General features: G+C 43.8%; 1 protein-coding gene across 2 annotated transcripts in view; it reads right to left on the bottom strand.

The window, feature by feature from the left end:
* The window catches only part of C28H1orf131 (chromosome 28 C1orf131 homolog), a 32,909-nt gene that overhangs the window by 1,286 nt on the left and 12,865 nt on the right, over window positions 1–18,758 (bottom strand). The window contains exons 3-6 of one of the 2 annotated variants that reach the window (XM_005698970.3): window positions 10,881–10,946; window positions 1,672–1,767; window positions 1,455–1,541; window positions 814–866 (exon numbers count right to left, since the gene is read on the bottom strand). In XM_005698970.3, the coding sequence (XP_005699027.1) occupies window positions 814–866; window positions 1,455–1,541; window positions 1,672–1,767; window positions 10,881–10,946 (302 nt within the window). The remainder of the gene's footprint in view (window positions 1–813; window positions 867–1,454; window positions 1,542–1,671; window positions 1,768–10,880; window positions 10,947–18,758) is intronic. The other variant, XM_018042338.1, reaches the window with a different exon arrangement.

Here is an 18,758-nt window from a genome sequence, read left to right as displayed (position 1 = left end):
GTTGGGAAGATCCCCTGGAAGAGGGCATGGCAACCCACTCCAGTATTCTTGCCTGGAGAATCCCATGGGCAGAAGAGTCTGGTGGACTACAGTCCACGGGGTCTGCAAAGAACCGACACAGCTGAGAGACTAACACTTTCACAAAGCCTGCCCGGACCTGACAAGCCCTATGTATCTGTTTATAGGTTTTAATGTGTTTCCCGCCCTAAAATGTAAGCTCCTCCAGGGCAGAGACCCTCAATGTGCTCATGGCTGTACCCCCAACATCTATGTGCCCAGCACACAGCGGAAGACAGAGCACACCGCCAGAAACAACCGATCAGCTTCCAGCCGTAGACAAAAGCAGATTCTGAAACAGTAATTTCAGAAGAGAGAAAGAGGTGCTTGAATGAAGCTAAGAAATAAGCAGAATGGCAGAAAATCAAGGTTCCACTACTCAGACCCCAGTGCTCTCCCTTGTGTGGCTGTGGACAGGCAGGCAGCACAGACCCGGCCGGTCATGCTGACCCAGCAGCACCTCTCTTAGGAGGGAACAGAGGTCTTGTTGGAAACTTCGGTCCCAGCTTTCCCATCAGTCACTGCACATGTCTGGCGCTTAAAGATAGGTTCCTTTTTCAATTCTGAGGGAGTCACCTCATCTTGGACAATTCACTAAATCCTGTCTCCCCTCCCAAGGGCCTGATTTAGGATAAAAGAGAGAGAGTGCAGCGCTGCACCAGGCTGGAAACACCACATCCATTCAAGGTATCACCTTCAGAACTAACCAAAAGGTTTATCCAAATCATTCCACCCCAGTGCCTAACTATCACTTACCTGTCTTCCTGCCCTTTCCTCTTCTTTTTCTTGAAAATATCTGTGTCCTTGGCCTGATTTCAGAATCAAAGAAAAAATATGTATCCATAACGCATAATGGAGATTCAAAAAAAGGCAAGAGATTTGTCATCAAAAGAAACAGAAATACCGTTTATTTTTAATATTTTTTCAAGTAGGCATATTAAAGGTAACAGACTCAAAGTTTCATCCTAAAACCCTTTCAAGACTGTGAAAGGCCATTCAGAGAAAATGAACAGCAGAAAGGTCAAACCTTCCATTTTAAGCAAAAGGGAGGGAACATAACATCCGCATGCCCTTGTGGTTTGTCCTAAGTCCGTGTGCTCCACATAACGCAAAAGGCAGAAGGGACAACTTGACATAGCGAAAGGATCAGAGTAGCTCACAGTCTCTGAACAGGAGTTGGCCATTTCAAAGCAACCCTTTCATGTAAACGAGTCAGATTACGCGGCTGGTATCACAAAATGCAGCTGACTCAAAGAAGTGGACAGAATGGTTATTTAACTGTAGGCCTGTTGTCGCCTAGACTGCTTTCCAAGCAGAGGGGTCCAGCACAGCACTGCACTGCAGCAGGCTGGCACCATCTTTCCATCCTAGTTTAATAAAGAGGCTATGACACCTACCGTTCTCTTTTCTTCTTCCTTCGCTGCCTTCTTTTCTTTGATGTGTTCCTGCAAAACCTTGTAATTCACATAACTCTTTTTGGGAGGCTGAAATGAGAAAGTACACTTATCATTTTTTATCTTGCAAACACTTCCCAGCATCCCCCATCCTGCCTTGCTTAGGTGTTCCCCTCTATTGTAACCCGGCTGGGGGTGGAAGGCAGAGGCAGCCGCTCACCCGAGCACCCAGCATAATGGCACGTTCCTGTTCCAGGACTCTCTCCTTTCCTTTCCCATAGCCTGTGATCCCAAACCGGTGCACTTCCAAGCGAGCCTGCAGACACAAAGCACAGTCAGACCCAAGTACCTTCCAAAGTCTCCACAAAGGGGACACAGCCGAGGGGTACTGCCCATCAGACACGATGCGCTACACCCCCAACGCTACTATGTGTGACCTGCAGTGGCTGGCTATACTGCGTAAGAGTTCTGTCATGGTGGCAGGGAAGCGGCTTTGTGGAGCTCTCACAAAGCTTCATGACTTCCCAACACCATTCTCCCAAATTTAATGCAGGCAGCTGAAGCTGAGATTTCTCTGCACACAAATCAGTGACAAAACAAGGATAACCCACGGAGCTCTGTGGTGCTTTAAACTGAAGTCGCTCAGTTGTGCCCGACTCTTTGCGACCCCATGGACAGTAGCCTACACCAAGCTCCTCTGTCCATGGGATTTTTCTAGGCAAGAGTACTGGAGTGGGTCACTGTTTCCTTCTCCAGCGAATTTTCCTGACCCAGGGATCGAACCCAGGTCTCCCGCATTTTAGACAGACGTTTTACCGTCTCAGCCACCAGGGAAGTCCAAGGGGTGCTTTAGATATGCCCTAAAACAAGCTGTTACCTGCAAAGGCAACAAAGCACCTCCCCAGACATGTCTACTCACACCAAGAAACCCTTTATCACAGCTGCTTCAAACACAGGTTTATTTTCTTTAAAAACATTGTTGGAACTTCCCTGGTGCAGTGGTTAAAAATTCTGCCTTGCAATGCAGGGGATATGGGTCTTACCCCTGGTCAGGGAACTAAAATCCCACAGGCCAAGGAACTATGAGCTTGAGCACGCCACAGCCTGCGCACCACAATCAAAGATCCCGCATAGCACAATGAAGATTCGGTGCAGCCAAATAAGTAGATACATTAAAAAACCCAACAACTTACAAAAATACATTATATATAAAAAACATCTTGTAAAACAGAAAAGAGACACCAATAGCCACTCTTGGCAGCTGAACTACTTCCTATCTTTTTTCTCACACATTTTTTTAAATTTTCATTGGGGGCCAATTACTTTACAATATTGTAGTGGTTTTTGCCATACAGTCACATGAATCAGCCATGGTTGTACATGTGCTCCCAGTTCTGAACCCCCACCCCCACCCCATCCTATCCCTCAGGGTCATCCCAGTGCACCAGCCCTGAGTGCCCTGTCTCATGCATCAAACCTGGACTGGCGATCTAGTTCACATATGATAATACACATGTTTCAATGCCATTCTCTCAAATCATCCCACCCTCTTCTCCTACACAGTCCAAAAGTCTGTTCTTCACATCTGTGTCTCTTTTGCGGTCTCGCATATAGGGTCATCATGACCGTCATCTAAATTCCATATGTATGTGTTAATATACGGTATTGGTGTTTCTCTTTCTGGCTTACTTCACTCTGCATAATCGGCTCCAGTTTCATCCACCTCATTAGAACTGATTCAAAAGTATTCTTTTTAATAGCTGAGTAATATTCCATTGTGTATAGGTACCACAACTTTCTTATCCATTCATCTGCTGATGGACATCTAGGTTGCTTCCATGTCCTGGCTATTGTAAAGAGTGCTGCGATGAACATTGGGGCGCACATGTCTCTTTCAATTCTGGGTTCCTAGGTGTGCAAGCCCAGCAGTGGGATTGCTGGGTCATATGGCAGTTCTATTTCTAGTTTTTTAAGGAATCTCCACACTGCTCTCCATAGTGGCTATATTAGCTTGCATTTCCACCAACAGTGTAAGAGGGTTCCTTTTTCTCTGCACACTCTCCAGCATTTATTGTTTGTAGACTTTTGGATAGCAGCCATTCTGACTGGTGTGAGATGGTACCTCATTGTGGTTTTGATTTGCACTTCTCTGATTATGAGTGATGTTGAGCATCTTTTCATGTGTTTGTTAGCTATCTGTATGTCTTCTTTGGAGAAATGTCTGTTTAGTTCTTTGGCCCATTTTTTGATTGGGTTGCTTATTTTTCTGGAACTGAGCTGCAGGAGCTGCTTGTATATTTTTGAGATTAATTCTTTGTCAGTTGCTTTGTTTGCTATTATTTTCTCCCATTCTGAAGGCTGTCTTTTCACCTTGCTTATAGTTTTCTTCATTGTGCAAAAGCTTGTAACTTTAATTAGGTCCCATTTGTTTATTTTTGCTTTTATTTCCAGTATTCTGGGAGGTGGGTCAAAGAGGATCCTGCTGTGATTTACATCAGAGAGCATTTTGCCTATGTTTTCCTCTAGGAGTTTTATAGTTTCTGGTCTTACGTTTAGATCTTTAATCTATTTTGAGTTTATTTCTGTGTATGGTGTTAGAAAGTGTTCTAGTTTCATTCTTTTATAAGTGGTTGACCAGTTTTCCCAGCACCACTTGTTAAAGAGATTGTCTTTTCTCCATTGTATACTCTTGCCTCCTTTGTCAAAGACAAGGTGTCCATAGGTGTGTGGATTTATCTCTGGACTTTCTATTTTGTTCCATTGATCTATGTTTCTGTCTTTGTGCCAGTACCATACTGTCTTGATGACTGTGGCTTTGTAGTGGAGCCTGAAGTCAGGCAGGTTGATCCCTCCAGTTCCATTTTTCTTTCTCAAGATTGCATTGGCTATTTGAGGTTTTTTGTATTTCCATACAAATTGTGAAATTATTTGTTCTAGTTCTCTGAAAAATACCGTTGGTAGCTTGATAGGGATTGCACTGAATCTATAAATTGCTTTGGGTAGTGTACTCATTTTCACTCTATTGAGTCTTCCAATCCATGAACATGGTATGTTTCTCCATCTATTTGCGTCATCTTTGATTTCTTCACCAGTGTTTTATAGTTTTCTATATATAGGTCTTCTGTTTCTTTAGGTAGATTTATTCCTAAGTATTTGATTATTTTCTTTGCAATGGTGAATGGAACTGTTTCTTTAATTTCTATTTTCTCATTATTAGTATATAGGAATGCAAGGGATTTCTCTGTGTTAATTTTATATCCTGCAACTTTACTATATTCATTGATTAGCTCTAGTAATTTTCTGGTGGAGTCTTTAGGGTTTTCTATGTAGAGGATCACATCATCTGTAAACAGTGAGAGTTTTACTTCTTCTTTTCCAATCTGGATTCCTTTTATTTCTTTTTCTGCTCTGATTGCTGTGGCCAAAACTTCCAGAACTATGTTGAATAGTAGTGGTGAAAGTGGGCACCCTTGTCTTGTTCCTGACTTTAGGGGAAATGCTTTCAACTTTTCACCATTGAGGATAATGTTTGCTGTGGGTTTATCAAATATGGCTTTTATTATGTTGAGGTATGTTCCTTCTATGCCTGCATTCTGGAATGGTTTTATCATAAATGGATGTTGAATTTTGTCAAAGGCTTTCTCTGCATCTATTGAGATAATCATATGGTTTTTATCTTTCAATTTATTAATGTGCTGTATCACATTGATTGATTTGTGAGTATTGAGAATCCTTCCATCCCTGGGATAAAGCCTACTTGGTCATGATGTATGATCTTTTTAATGAGTTGTTGGATTCTGATTGCTAGAATTTTGTTAAAGATTTTCATATCTATGTTCATCAGTGATATTGGCCTATAGTTTTCTTTTTTTTGTGGCATCTTTGTCAGGTTTTGGTATTAGGGTGATGGTGGCCTCATAGAATGAGTTTGGAAGTTTACCTTCCTCTGCAATTTTCTGGAGAAGTTTGAGTAGGATAGGTGTTAGCTCTTCTCTAAATTTTTGGTAGAATTCAGCTGTGAAGCCGTCTGGACCTGGGCTTTTGTTTGCTGGAAGATTTCTGATTATGGTTTCAATTTCCGTGCTTGTGATGGGTCTGTTAAGATTTTCTATTTCTTCTTGGCTCAGTTTTGGAAAGTTGTACTTTTCTAAGAATTTTTCCATTTCTTCCAAGTTGTCCATTTTATTGGCATATAGTTGCTGATAGTAGTCTTTTATGATCCTTGTATTTGTGTGTTGTCTGTTGTGATCTCTCCATTTTCATTTCTAATGTTATTGATTTGATTTTTCTCCCTTTGTTTCTTGATGAGCCTGGCTAATGGTTTGTCAATTTTATTTATCCTCTCAAAGAACCAGCTTTTGGCTTTGTTGCTTTTTGCTATGGTCTCTTTTGTTTCTTTTGCATTTATTTGTGCCCTAATTTTTAAGATTTCCTTCTACTAACTCTGGGGTTCTTCATTTCCTTTTCTAGTTGCTTTAGGTGTAGAGTTAGGTTATTTATTTGACTTTTTTCTGGTTTCTGAGGTATGCCTGTATTGCTATGAACCTTCGCCTTAGCACTGCTTTTACACTGTCCCACAGGTTTTGAGTTGTTGTGTTTTCATTTTCATTCGTTTCTATGCATATTTTGATTTCCTTTTTGATTTCTTTTGTGATTTGTTGGTTATTCAGCAGCGTGTTGTTCAGCCTCCATGTGCTGGAATTTTTAATAGTTTTTCTCCTGTAATTGAGATCTAATCTTACTGCATTGTGGTCAGAAAAGATGCTTGGAATGAGTTCAGTTTTTTTGAATTTACCAAGGCTAGGTTTATGGCCCAGGATGTGATCTATCCTGGAGAAGGTTCCGTGTGCGCTTGAGAAAAATGTGAAATTCATTGTTTTGGGATGAAATGTCCTATCGATATCAATTAGGTCTAACTGGTCCACTGTATCATTTAAAGTTTGTGTTTCCTTGCTAATTTTCTGTTTCATTGATCTATCCATAGGTGTGAGTGGGGTATTAAAGTCTCCCACTATTATTGTGTTACTGTTAATTTCCCCTTTCATACTCCATAGCATTTGCTTATATACTATTGTGCTCCTATGTTGGGTGCATATATGTTTACAATTGTTGTATCTTCTTCTTGGATTGATCCTTTGATCATTATGTAGTGTCCTTCTTTGTCTCTTTTCACGGCCTATATTTCAAAGTCTATTTTATCTGATATGAGTATTGCTACTCCTGCTTTCTTTTGGCTCCAAATTTGAATTGAATATCTTTTTCCAGCCCTTCACTTTCAGTCTGTATGTGTCCTTTGTTTTGAGGTGGGTCTCTTGTAGACAACATATATAGGGGTCTTGTTTTTGTGTCCATTCAGCCAGTCTTTGTCTTTTGGTTGGGGCATTCAACCCATTTACATTTAAGGTAATTATTGATAAATATGATCCTGTTGCCATTCACTTTGTTGCTTTGGGTTCGAGTTTATAAACCTTTTCTGTATTTTCTGTCTAGAGAAGATCCTTTGGCATTTGTTGAAGAGCTAGTTTGGTGGTGCTGAATCCTCCCAGCGTTTGCTTGTCTGTAAAGCTTTGATTACTCCTTCATATCTGAATGAGATCCTTACTGGGAACAGTAATCTGGGCTGTAGGTTTTTCTCTTTCATCACTTTAAGTATGTCCTGTCATTCCCTCCGGGCTTGAAGAGTTTCTATTGAACGATCAGCTGTTATCCTTATAGGGATACCCTTGTGAGTTATTTGCTGTTTTTCCCTTGCTGCTTTTAATATTTGTTGTGTTTGATCTTCGTTAATTTGATTAATATGCGTGTTGGGGTGTTTCGCCTTGGGCTTATCCTGTTTGGGACTCTCTGGGTTTCTTGGACTTGGATGGCTATTTCCTTCCCCATTTTAGGGAAGTTTTCGACTATTATCTCCTCATGTATTTTCTCATAGCCTTTCTTTTTGTCTTCTTCTTCTGGGACTCCTATGATTCAAGTGTTGGGGCATTTAACATTGTCCAGAGGTCTCTGAAGTTGTCCTCATTTAATTCTTTCTTCTTTTTTCCTCTCTGCTTTGTTTATTTCCACCATTCTATCTTCCACCTCACTTATCCTATCTTCTGCCTCAGTTATTCTACTGTTGGTTCCCTCCAGAGTGCTTTTGATCTCAGTTATTGCATTATTCATTATTGACTGACTGTTTTTTATTTCTTCTAGGTCCTTGTTAAACGTTTCTTGCATCTTCTCAATCTTTTGTCTCCAGACTATTTATCTGTAACTCCATTTTGTTTTCAGATTTTGGATCATTTTTACTATCATTATTCTGAATTCTTTTTCAGGTAGGCTCCCTATCTTCTCCTCCTCTTTTGTTTGGTTTGGTGGGCTTTTATCATGTTCCTTTACCTGCTGAATATTTCTCTGCCTTTTCATCTTGTTTAGGTTGCTGTGTTTGGGGTGGCCTTTCTGTATGCTAAGTTTGTGGATCCTCTTTATCGTGGAGGTTCCTCCCTGTGGGTAGGGTTGGACGAGTGGCTTGTCAAGGTCCCTGGTTAGGGAAGCTTGTGTCAGTGTTCTGGTGGGTGGAACTGGATCTCTTCTCTCTGGAGTGCGATGATGTTTCCAGTAGTGAGTTTTGAGGTGTTTATGGGTTTGGTGTGACTTTTGGCCACCTGTATTTTAGTGCTCAGGTTTATGTTCCTGCATTATTGGAAAATTAGCTTGGTAAGTCTTACTCTGAAACTTGTTGGCTCTTGGGTGGAGTCTGGTTTCAGCGTAGGTATCGAGGCTTTTCGATGAGCTCTTGTCGATTAATGTTCCCTGGAATCAGGAGCTTTCTGGTGTTCTCAAGTTTTGTATTTAAGCCTCCTGCCTCTGGCTTTCAGTCTTATTCTTACAGTAGCCTCAAGACTTCTCTGTTTATACGGCACTGATGATAAAACATCTAGGTTAATGGTGAAAAGATTCTCTACAGCGAGGGATACCCAGAGAGGTTCACAGAGTTATATGGAGAAGAGAAGAGGGAGGAGGGAGATAGAGGTGACCAGGAGGAGAAGAGGGGGAGTCAAAAGGAGAGAGACCAATCTAGCCTGTGATCAGTTCCCTAAGTGTTCTCCACAGCCTGGAACACCCAAAGAGATTCACAAGAGTTAAGTAGAGAAGAGAAGTGGGAGGGAGGAGATAGAGGTGACCTGGGGGAGAAAAAGCAGTCAAAAAGGGGAGAGAGCACTCAAGCCACTAATCACACTCCTAAGTAAAAATGGGTACTGAATATTGGATTCTTTATGGTATTAAAAAAACAAACCAAAGTCACAAAGGTTATTAAAAAAATATATGAAATTTGCTTTAAAAATAGGGTCTTTTTTTTTGCAAGGTAATAGTAGGTTTTAAAAATGAAAATTAAAGGAGTAATAAAGAACTTAAAATTTTTTTAAAAAATTGTAAGTGATAATAGAAAAAAATATATAGGAATTTCTCTGGAGCTGTTGAGGGCAATGTGGGGGTCAGTTCAGTTCCAGCGTATACTTCTTCTCAAGGTCTACAGGCCCCTTCCAATGTAGCCAATGCTGCTGCTACTGCTGCTGCTAAGTCACTTCAGTCGTGTCTGACTCTGTGCGACCCCATAGCTGGCAGCCCACCAGGCTCCCCCGTCCCTGGGATTCTCCAGGCAAGAACACTCGAATGGGTTGCCGTTTCCTTCTCCAATGCATGAAAGTGAAAAGTGAAAGTGAAGTCGTCAGTCGTGTCGGACTCTTCATGACCCCCTGGACTGTAGCCCACCAGGCTCCTCAGTCCATGGGATTTCCCAGGCAAGAGTACTGGAGTGGGGTGCCATCGCCTTCTCCCGCAGCCAATGCTAACAGTGTTTTAGTCTGTTGCACCTGTCATTTCCAAAGCAGCTCCCTCTTCTTCGTTCCTTTTGGCCTCCTCTCTTTGCAAGTCTCTAAGTGTCTAACTTCCGCCCTGACACAAGGGGCGATGGTGGTCGTTTATTTGGGCTCACTTGTTCAGTTGTGCTGCGGGGAGGGAGGAACACTGCAAACAAATATCACTGGCGTGTGTGGGGAGTGCTTGCAGTGTCTGGGCCACACTGGGTTTGCCCCTGGTCACGGCGTGTGCTTTCCTGGTCTACACTGCTCAGGCTCCAGGTTGTTCTGCTGGAGAACCATCTAAGGTGGGCCCTGGGATGCATGCACTTCCCAGGTATAAACCGCTCAGGTTCAGGTTCTTGGGTACTCCGCAAGGGCACAGACTAGGTTGGGCCTGCGTTTTGTGCCCTTCTGAGGTCCGAGCAGCTCAGGCAACCAGGTGCTTGGCGAGCGCACTCTCCCCAGGTAGGGGTGCGTCTTATCGCCTCCCCGGTCCTAGCCACTTGGGAGTGCTCTCAGGTGTGCTGTGTGTCTCCTCTGGGGAGCTAATCTCTGTCTGCGACCCTCCTGGTGGATGTCAACCATCCAAGATCCCAGGAAGAGTTGGTTAGCAACTGGGAGCCTGCTGGCAGTTTGGTAGAGGATGTCTTTGGGGCCGAGTTTGCCCCATTCTGGCTCTGGCTGTCGCCCGCCTGCCTCCAGCGGGGGATGGGCCAGTCTGCAGCCGGCTAGCCCTCCTCTGGTATTCATTTAGTCCTTTGCTCTGTGAGCGGGTCTGGCAGGAAAGTTCTCTCTCTCCTCTTTTTGTATTTTCCTCTTTCTCTCTCTGGCTATCCCACAGTTTGGGTTGCTGTCTCAGATCAGCTGCCTCAGATTACCCTCAGGGCATTCAGGCCCGGACCTTATCTTAAGCAATGCCCGCGCCTCCCTGTTAGCCCCCACTTGCTGGTGGCAGATGGGAGCGTCTGGGCTACTTCTCCACTGGAAATTGCAGTTAGGCACGTAATCTGTGGGTTTTATTTATTTATTTTTTCCTCCTGGTTATGTTGCCCTCTGAGATTCCAAAACTCCCCACAGATCCGCAGGTGAGAGGGTTTCCTGGTGTTGGGAAACTTCTCTTTTACGACTCCCTCCCCGGGACAGATCTCTGTCCCTAACTCTTTTGTCTCTCTTTTTATCTTTTATATTTTGTCCTACCTCCTTTCGAAGACAATGGGCTGCCTTTCTGGGTGCCTGGTGTCCTCCGCCAGTGTTCAGAAGTTGTTTTGGGATATTTGCTCAGGGTTCAAATGATCTTTCAGTGAATTTGTGGGGGAGAAAGTGGTCTCCCCATCCTATTCCTCCGCCATCTTAGGACCGCCCCCCTTCTAACACATTTTTAAAACCAAGTTACAACCACAGAAAACAAACATCCCTGTTTTTCCTACCACTATATCATGGACACTATAATCATAAAACCAGCGTGTTTTAAACGACTATACAGTGTTCAACCTAGTTAATGCAGTCACTGTTCCCTGACCATTGGACAACATAGAAACACACGCATTTTTGGTATTAAAAGCTGGAAAAATAATTTCAAAACACCTACCTTTTCTAAGTTAAATTCTTGTATACCCACATCTTTATCAAGATGGTTTTGGTCTTTAGTTTTGGTCTGAAAAGAAAAAAATAATTATTAAGGATATCTGTTCCTTACAGTATCCATCCACCAAGAGAGTAGTCATGTTTTTAAAAGCTGTGAAACTGGCCCAGATGCCTAGATAACAAACAATAACATACGCTTGTTGCACAAAAGCCTACTTAACAGCAAATGGAAGAAAAATGAAGAAAATTAATTTAAGGTTTCAAAGTTTAAGAAAGGACTGATGAGAAACTAAGAAGAAAGAGAAGTGAGTAAGGGAGAGACTGGTATCTGTATCTCATGCAGTGTACGTGGGAAGCTCTGCATAGTGAGGGGTTTAGAAAGGGGTAACTGCTGAGCAGAATTCTAGAGGGTAAATAGTCATATTTAAATAATTCTCCAGACTCAGGACTTGGTGCTTTCATTGCTGTGGCCGGGGGTTCAATCTCTGGTTGAGGGATTAAGATCCCACAAGCCGTGAGGGAAAGGGAGGAAGCGGGGGATAGAGGGGAAGGAAAGGAAGGAAGGAAGGAAAGAAGGAAAAAAGGCATAAAGGAACCAATTTCTTTCAGGAACATCCGAAATCTAGAAATGATGGAGACGGGGATTCATAATTCCCAATAGAAAATAACTGACACTGCAAATGCCATCAAGATATGTGACTCTTTAGATCAATATACCCCCTGGTTATGGTCACCAATCGATGGAATTAGCCAGAAGTCTGAGACTTCAAGGAAACTCTCCTGTCAATCTGGCCAAGGACAGCAGTCACTATTCAACCCCAGGCCATCCTAGCCGTGCAGCATCAAGAAAAGCAGTCTGGCCTCTGGCTCCGCAGGGCGGAGCCTGTGCAGGATACAGCTGTCTTGTATGGACAGCAATGGACAGGGGAGCGGCTTGTTAAAACCCCTCTGCTGGTCACCTGCCTTAATGGAGTAGGCTCGCTTTGGTTATTCTTCCCTTCTTCCTCTCTTTAACAGCACACCTTCCCAGCTTCTCATAGCCCAGCTGTTCTACAGGTATGTAGTGCCAGCTCCTGCCCTGTGAGAGGTGGCTAAGGCTAGCTGGGATCACCAGCCCCAAACTGGGCCTGCACAGGGCCCAAGGAAGGGCCTTTCAGGGTCAGGTGCACAAAACTCAACCCTCAGATCAAGTTGAGCACCTCAGTTTTGAACCCACTGAAGCCTGTAACCCAGACATACCTGCACAGAACACTGATTACCCCACCTTTCCCCCTTCTTCCAATAACCTCTCCCCATGCCTAAGATCATCGTGCTTATCCCATGAAGACCCCAACCCCCTCACTCTTGAGAGGCAGAGTGAGACTTGTCCTCCCATCTCCTTGCTTGGCTGCCTGGTGAATAAATTGTACATCACAGGATCTCAGTGTCCAGCTTGCTGCACGTTGGGCAAATGGACCTGGTTTGGTAACAGATCCTTCTTCATAGTAAAAACAAACATCTGGGAAAAAATTCTTGGCTAATTATCTCATGATGCTGAGGCTATTAGCATGACCCCACTACCTTAACTTTCATCTCTATTTTTAGCTTTAAAACTGCTTTAGCACATTAATCAGTGGTCTCCCCTGTTTTCTTTGCCCCTATCCTCACTGTGGTAGGAGGCCCTACTGTCTGCAAGCAACACTCAGTCCTCCTCTACCTCTAGGCTCACAGGAGAACTGGGCTTTGCTCCCTACCTGGAGTTAGGCACGCTGACTTGATTTGTTTTAGCCAAAGACATGTGAGCAGAAGGAAGCATAGCCCTTCCACAGAGAACCTTTAAGAGGCTTTATTGACTTACCTTCTTCAGCAAATGGTGGAGCCCCTATCACCCTGGGTCCCTAGATTAGGATGGTGTGGACCACGGCATTCTGCCAACAATCCTGATGAACACATGACGTGAGAACAAAATTAACTTCTGCCTTTAAACCACTGAGGTGTAAGGACTACTTGTTACAGAACCACCGTCTCACCTATGCTCACTGATAAAGCCTCCCTGTCCCACACACAAGAGAGAAAATTTGGAGATTCTGAGAACTTGTATGTGAGGTTATGAAGAAGACAGCAAGCTATAAAAAGAAGCTGGGACTTCCGTGGCAGTGCAGTTGTTAAGACTTTGCCTTTCAATGCAGGGGCTGCGAGTTTAATCCTTGGTCAGGGAACTAAGGAAACTAAGATCCCTTACCCTGGCCTCCAAAAACTCAAAACATAAGATGGAAGCAATACTGTAACATATTCAATAAAAACTTTAAAACTGGTCCATGTTAAAAAAAAAAAAAAAGAGGAGGAGGAGCAGTTTGGGAGGAATGCGTGGGGTGAGGGGGGAAGGCAGGCAGGTTACCAGGCTCAGGGATCTTTCTGATGGGCTGACCAAAAGTATTTTCTCCTGCACTGGTGAGATTTTTATCTATTAGTTACACTGTCCAATCTTCGTCCAATTAGAGACAAGTTGGGTAAATAAACACTCTCTCTTTAATATGCCAGCAGTTCTGGGAATATTGAGAATTTTCTTTACATCTTCTTGAGTGTAAATTATTATTTCGGTGGGGGGGGGGCAGTCCCAAGATGGTGGAGCAATAGGACAGGGAGACCACTTTCTCCCCAACAAATTCATCAAAAGTCCATCCGAATGCTGAGCAACTTCCACAAAACAATTTCTGAACACTGGCGGAGGACACCAGGCACCCAGAAAGGCAGCCCATTCTCTTCAAAAGGAGGTAGAACAAAATATAGAAGAAAGAAAGAGAGACAAAGATTTAGGGATGGAGACCTGTCCTGGGGAGGGAGTTGTGAAGGAGGAGAAATTTCCAAACTGTAGGAAACCCTCTCACAGGTGGGTCTGTGGGGAGTTTTGGAAACTCAGAGGGCAACATAACTGGGAGAAAAAAAACCCACAGAATACGCACCTAACTGCAACTGGCAGTGGGCAAGTAGCCCGGAGGCTCCCGTCCACCACCAGCAGCGCGGGCTGGACAGGGAGGTGCGGGCGGCATAATTGGTGCTTAGGGTAAGGACTGGGCTTGAACGCCCTGAGGACAATCTGAGGGAGCTAATGTGAGATAACTTTTCCAGGAAAGGCTCTAACTTGCAGCCTGGCCCTCTCACAGAACAAAGGATTGAGCGAATACCAAAGGAGAGCTGGCCAGCTGCGGACAGGTCCCTCCCTGCTACCAGAGGCAGAGAGGCAAGCGGGTGACAGCCAGAGCCGGAAGGCAAGGGGCTGCTCCATTCTCGGCCCCAGAGACCAGCATCCTCCATCAAACTGTGAGCAGGCTCCCAGTTGCTAACCACGTCTTCCTGGGATCCTGGATGGTTGACATCTGCCAGGAGGGTCTCAGCCTGAGATCAGCTCCCCAGAGGAGACACACAGCACACCTGAGACGGTACTCTCAGAGCGCACCCAGGAAACCAAGTGGCTGGGACCAGGGAGGTAGTTAAGATGCATGGCCCACCTGGGACAGTGCGCTCGCCACGCACCCGGTTGCCTGAGCTGCTCGGACCTGGGAAGGGCACAAAACACACACCCAACCGAGTCTGTGCTCCTGTGGAGTACCCGAGAACCTGAGCCTAGCAGCTCAGACCTGGGAAGTGCACAAAACACAGTGTCCGCTTTGGACAGTGCCCTTGCTGAGCAACCTGGAGCTGGGGCAGACCCAGTGTGGTCCATACACTGCGAGCACTCCCCACACACGCCAGTGATATTTGTTTGCTGTGTTCCTCCCTCCCCACAACACAACTGAACAAGTGAGCCTAAATAAGTGACCACCTTCACCCCCTTGTGTCAGGGCGGAAATTAGATACTGAAGAGACTTCCAGAGGAAGCCAAAAGAGACAAAGAGGGAACCGCTCTGGAAGTGACAGGTACAACAGATTAAAACCCTGTAGTTAATTAACACGGACTATGCATTGGAGTGGACCTATAAACCTTAAGAACAAGTACAAGCTGGAACAAGGAAATATCTGAAACGGAACTGACCCCACACTGCCCACAACAGCTCCAGAGAAACTCATAGGTATATTTTTACTATTATCACTTTTTAATTTTTTTTTAAATTTAAGTCCTTTATTACAACTTTAATTTTCATTAGTATAACCTACTCTTACCTTGCAAAAAAAAAAAAAGACCCTATTTTTAAAGTAAATTTCATATATATATATATTTTATAATTTTTGTGATTGATTTTGTTTTATATTTTTAATATTGTATTTTTGAGAGTCTAACCTCTACTCTAGATTTTTAACCTTTGCTTTTTGGTATTTGTTATCAATTCTGTACCTAAATTTAAGAATCTAATGTTCAGTATTCATTTTCACTTCAGGGTGTGATTACTGGCTTGACTGCTCTCTCCCCTTTTGACTCTCTCTTTTCTCCACCAGGTCACCTCTATCTCCTCCTTCCCCCTTCTCTTTTCTACTTAACTCTGTGAATCTCTCAGGGTGTTCTGGGCTGTGGAGAAAGGTTAGGGAACTGATCACTGGCTAGACTGGTCTCTTCCCTTTTGACTCCCCCTCTTCTCCTCCTGGTCACCTCTATTTCCCTCCTCCCTCTTCTCTTCTTCATGTAACTCTGTGAACCTCTCTGGGTGTCCGTCACTGTGAACTGTTTCACCATTAACCTAGATGTTTTATCATGTGTGCTGTATGAATGGAGACGTCTTGATGCTACTGTAAGAATAAGACTGAAAGCCAGAGGCAGGAGGCTTATCTCCAAAACTTGAGAACACCAGAGAACTGCTGATTCCAGGGAACATTAATAGACCAGAGCTCACCCAAAAGCCTCCATATCTACACTGAAACCTAGCTCCACCCAAGAGCCCACAGGCTCCAGAGCAAGACATTCCACGCACATCTTCAGCAAAGCAGGAACACAGCCCCGAGCATTAAGAGACTGGTCAGCCACCTGCGAAAGAATGCAGCTAGAACACTTTCTAACACCATACACAGAGCTAAACTCAGAATGGATCAAAGATCTAAACCTAAGACCGGAAACTATAAAACTCCTAGAGGAGAACACAGGCAAACACTCTCTGACATAAATCACAACAAGGTCCTCAATGACCCACCTCCCAAAATAATGGAAATAAAAGCAAAAATAAACAAATGGGACCTAATTAAATTTAAAAGCTTTTACACAATGAAGGAAACTATAAGCAAGGTGAAAAGACAGCCTTCAGAATGGGAGAAAATCATTGCAAATGAAGCAACTGACAAAGAATTATTCTCAAAAATATACAAGCAGCTCCTGCAGCTCAATACCAGAAAAATAAATGACCCAATCAAAAAATGGGCCAAAGAACTAAACAGGCATTTCTCCAAAGAAGACATACAAATGGCTAACAAACACATGCAAAGATGCTCAACATCACTCATGATCAGAGAAATGCAAATCAAAACCACAATGAGGTGCCATTGCATGCCAGTCAGAATGGCTGGGATCCAAAAGTCTACAAGCAATAAATGCTGGAGAGGGTATGGAGAAAAGGGAACCCTCTTACACCGTTGGTGGGAATGCAAACTAGTACAGCCACTATGGAGAATAGTGTGGAGATTCCTTAAAAAAAATGGAAATAGAACTGCCATATGACCCAGCAATCCCACTGCTGGGCATGCACACTGAGGAAACCAGAATTGAAAGAGACACATGTACCCCAATGTTCACTGTAGCACTGCTTACAGTAGCGAGGACATGGAAGGAACCTAGATGTCCATCAGCAGATGAGTAGATAAGAAAGTTGTGGTACATATACAGAAGAGAATATTACTCAACTATTAAAAAAAGAGCGCATTTGAATCAGTTCTAATGAGGTGGATGAAACTGGAGCCTATTATACAGAGTGAAGTAAGTCAGAAAGAGAAACACCAATACTGTATATTAACGCAAATATATGGAATTTAGAAAGATGGTAATGACGACCCTATATACGAGACAGCAAAAGAGACACAGATATAAAAAACAGACTTTTGGGCTCTTGGGGAGAAGGCAAGGGTGGGATGATTTGAGAGAGCACTGAAACATGTATATTATCATATGTGAAACAGACGACCAGTCCACGTTGGATCCATGACACAGGGCACTCAAAGGTGGTGCACTGGGACAACACACAGGGATGGGATGGGGATGCAGGCGAGAAGGAGGTTTGGGATGAGGAACACATGCACATCTACAGCCGATTCATGTCAATGTATGGCAAAACCACCACAATATTAGCCTCCAATTAAAATAACTCAAAAAATTATTATTTCAACTAGATTAGTTTCTTCCTAATACCTGACTGGATCCACTAAAGAGCAGGGGACTTGGTACAGCTGAAGGGTGATGCTCAAGGGTAGCCCTGGAATACTGTAGGCTTCCCAGGTGGCTTAGCAGAAAAAGAATCATCCTGAAATGCAGGAGACAGAGGCATCTATGGTTTGATCCCTGGGTCAGGAAAATCCCCTAGAGGAGGGCATGGCAACCCAATCCAGTACTCTTGCCTGGAGAATGCCATGAACAGAAGAGCTTGGCAGGCTACAGTCCACAAGGTTGCAAAGAGCTGGACATGACTGAAGCAGCTGAGCATGCACACAGGCTGGGGTACTAGAGACTATGAGGGCAGTAAGAAGCGGGGGCAATAACTGGACAGAATGTCTTTAGGGCTACTGACACTTCTGGCGCACCGCACTCGTGTTCCTCAAGGGACAAACAGCCTAACTAACCTACACTCCTCTCACTAGTGTCGTAGTTAGGCAAACAGCTTTTAAGCCAGAAAGCCTGGGGTCAGAACTTGAGCACTTTTTTCATATCCACAACCCTTCATCTGGAATCCTAAGAAAATTCAGAAGGAAATACTGTGAATATACTGAATACTGTGTCCATTTACATCCTTTATTTTGCCCATCTTTGCATGAAATGTTCCCTTTGTATCTCTAACTTTCTTGAAGAGATCTTTCCCATTCAGTGGTACACAATGGGATATTGTGTACCATTTCCAGTGGGGTCTAAGACAGCAACTCATGATTAAGCACATTCACATTTCTGTAGCAACGCCTGTAAATATTTATGTCATATGGAACCAACAAAAATAACTCTTAAGCCTCACATCAGTTCAGGTCAATTTTGCTGCCAAATAAATCTGTACCAAACTTACCAAAAAAAAAAAAAAAAAACAAAACCTAAACTTGTGCTTTCCAAAGCTCTGGGGTATTGGAGTTGCATATATGGGATGGTGGGGTGACTGTTTATATGCAAGCAAATCATTAAATCTCTCTAGGCATCAATCTCCTCTGCAAAAGGAAAACAGGTTACATGAATTGTGAAGATTCAATGAAATACTGAACTAGTTAAGGAACATAAATAATCACTTTTAGTATACAGCAGGAGAAGGCAACGGCACCCCACTCCAGTACTCTTGCCTGGAAAATCCCATGGATAGAGGAGCCTGGTGGGCTGCAGTCCATGGGGTCGCGAAGAGTCAGACACGACTGAGCGACTTCACTTTCACTTTTCCCTTTCATGCATTGGAGAAGGAAATGGCACCCCACTCCAGTATTCTTGCCTGGAGAATCCCAGGGACAGGGGAGCCTGGTGGGCTGCCGTCTATGCGGTCGCACAGAGTCGGACACGACTGAAGCAACGCAGCAGCAGTAGCAGCAGCATACAGCAACCACTCAGGAAACGGGGCTTCCCTAGGGACTTAGATGGTAAAGAATCTCCTGCAATGTGGGAGACCTGGGTTTGAACCCTGGGTCATGAAGATCCCCTGGAGAAGGGAATGACTACCCACTCCAGTATTCTTGCCTGGAGAATCCCATGGACAGAGGAGCCTGGTGGGCTACAGTCATGGGACTGCAATGAGTTCGACATGAG

Source organism: Capra hircus, chromosome 28, assembly GCF_001704415.2.
Source record: "Capra hircus breed San Clemente chromosome 28, ASM170441v1, whole genome shotgun sequence".
Taxonomy (NCBI): domain Eukaryota; kingdom Metazoa; phylum Chordata; class Mammalia; order Artiodactyla; family Bovidae; genus Capra; species Capra hircus.
The sequence above is the reverse complement of the archived record's forward strand: the minus strand, read 5'-3'. Positions and strand labels throughout refer to the sequence as shown.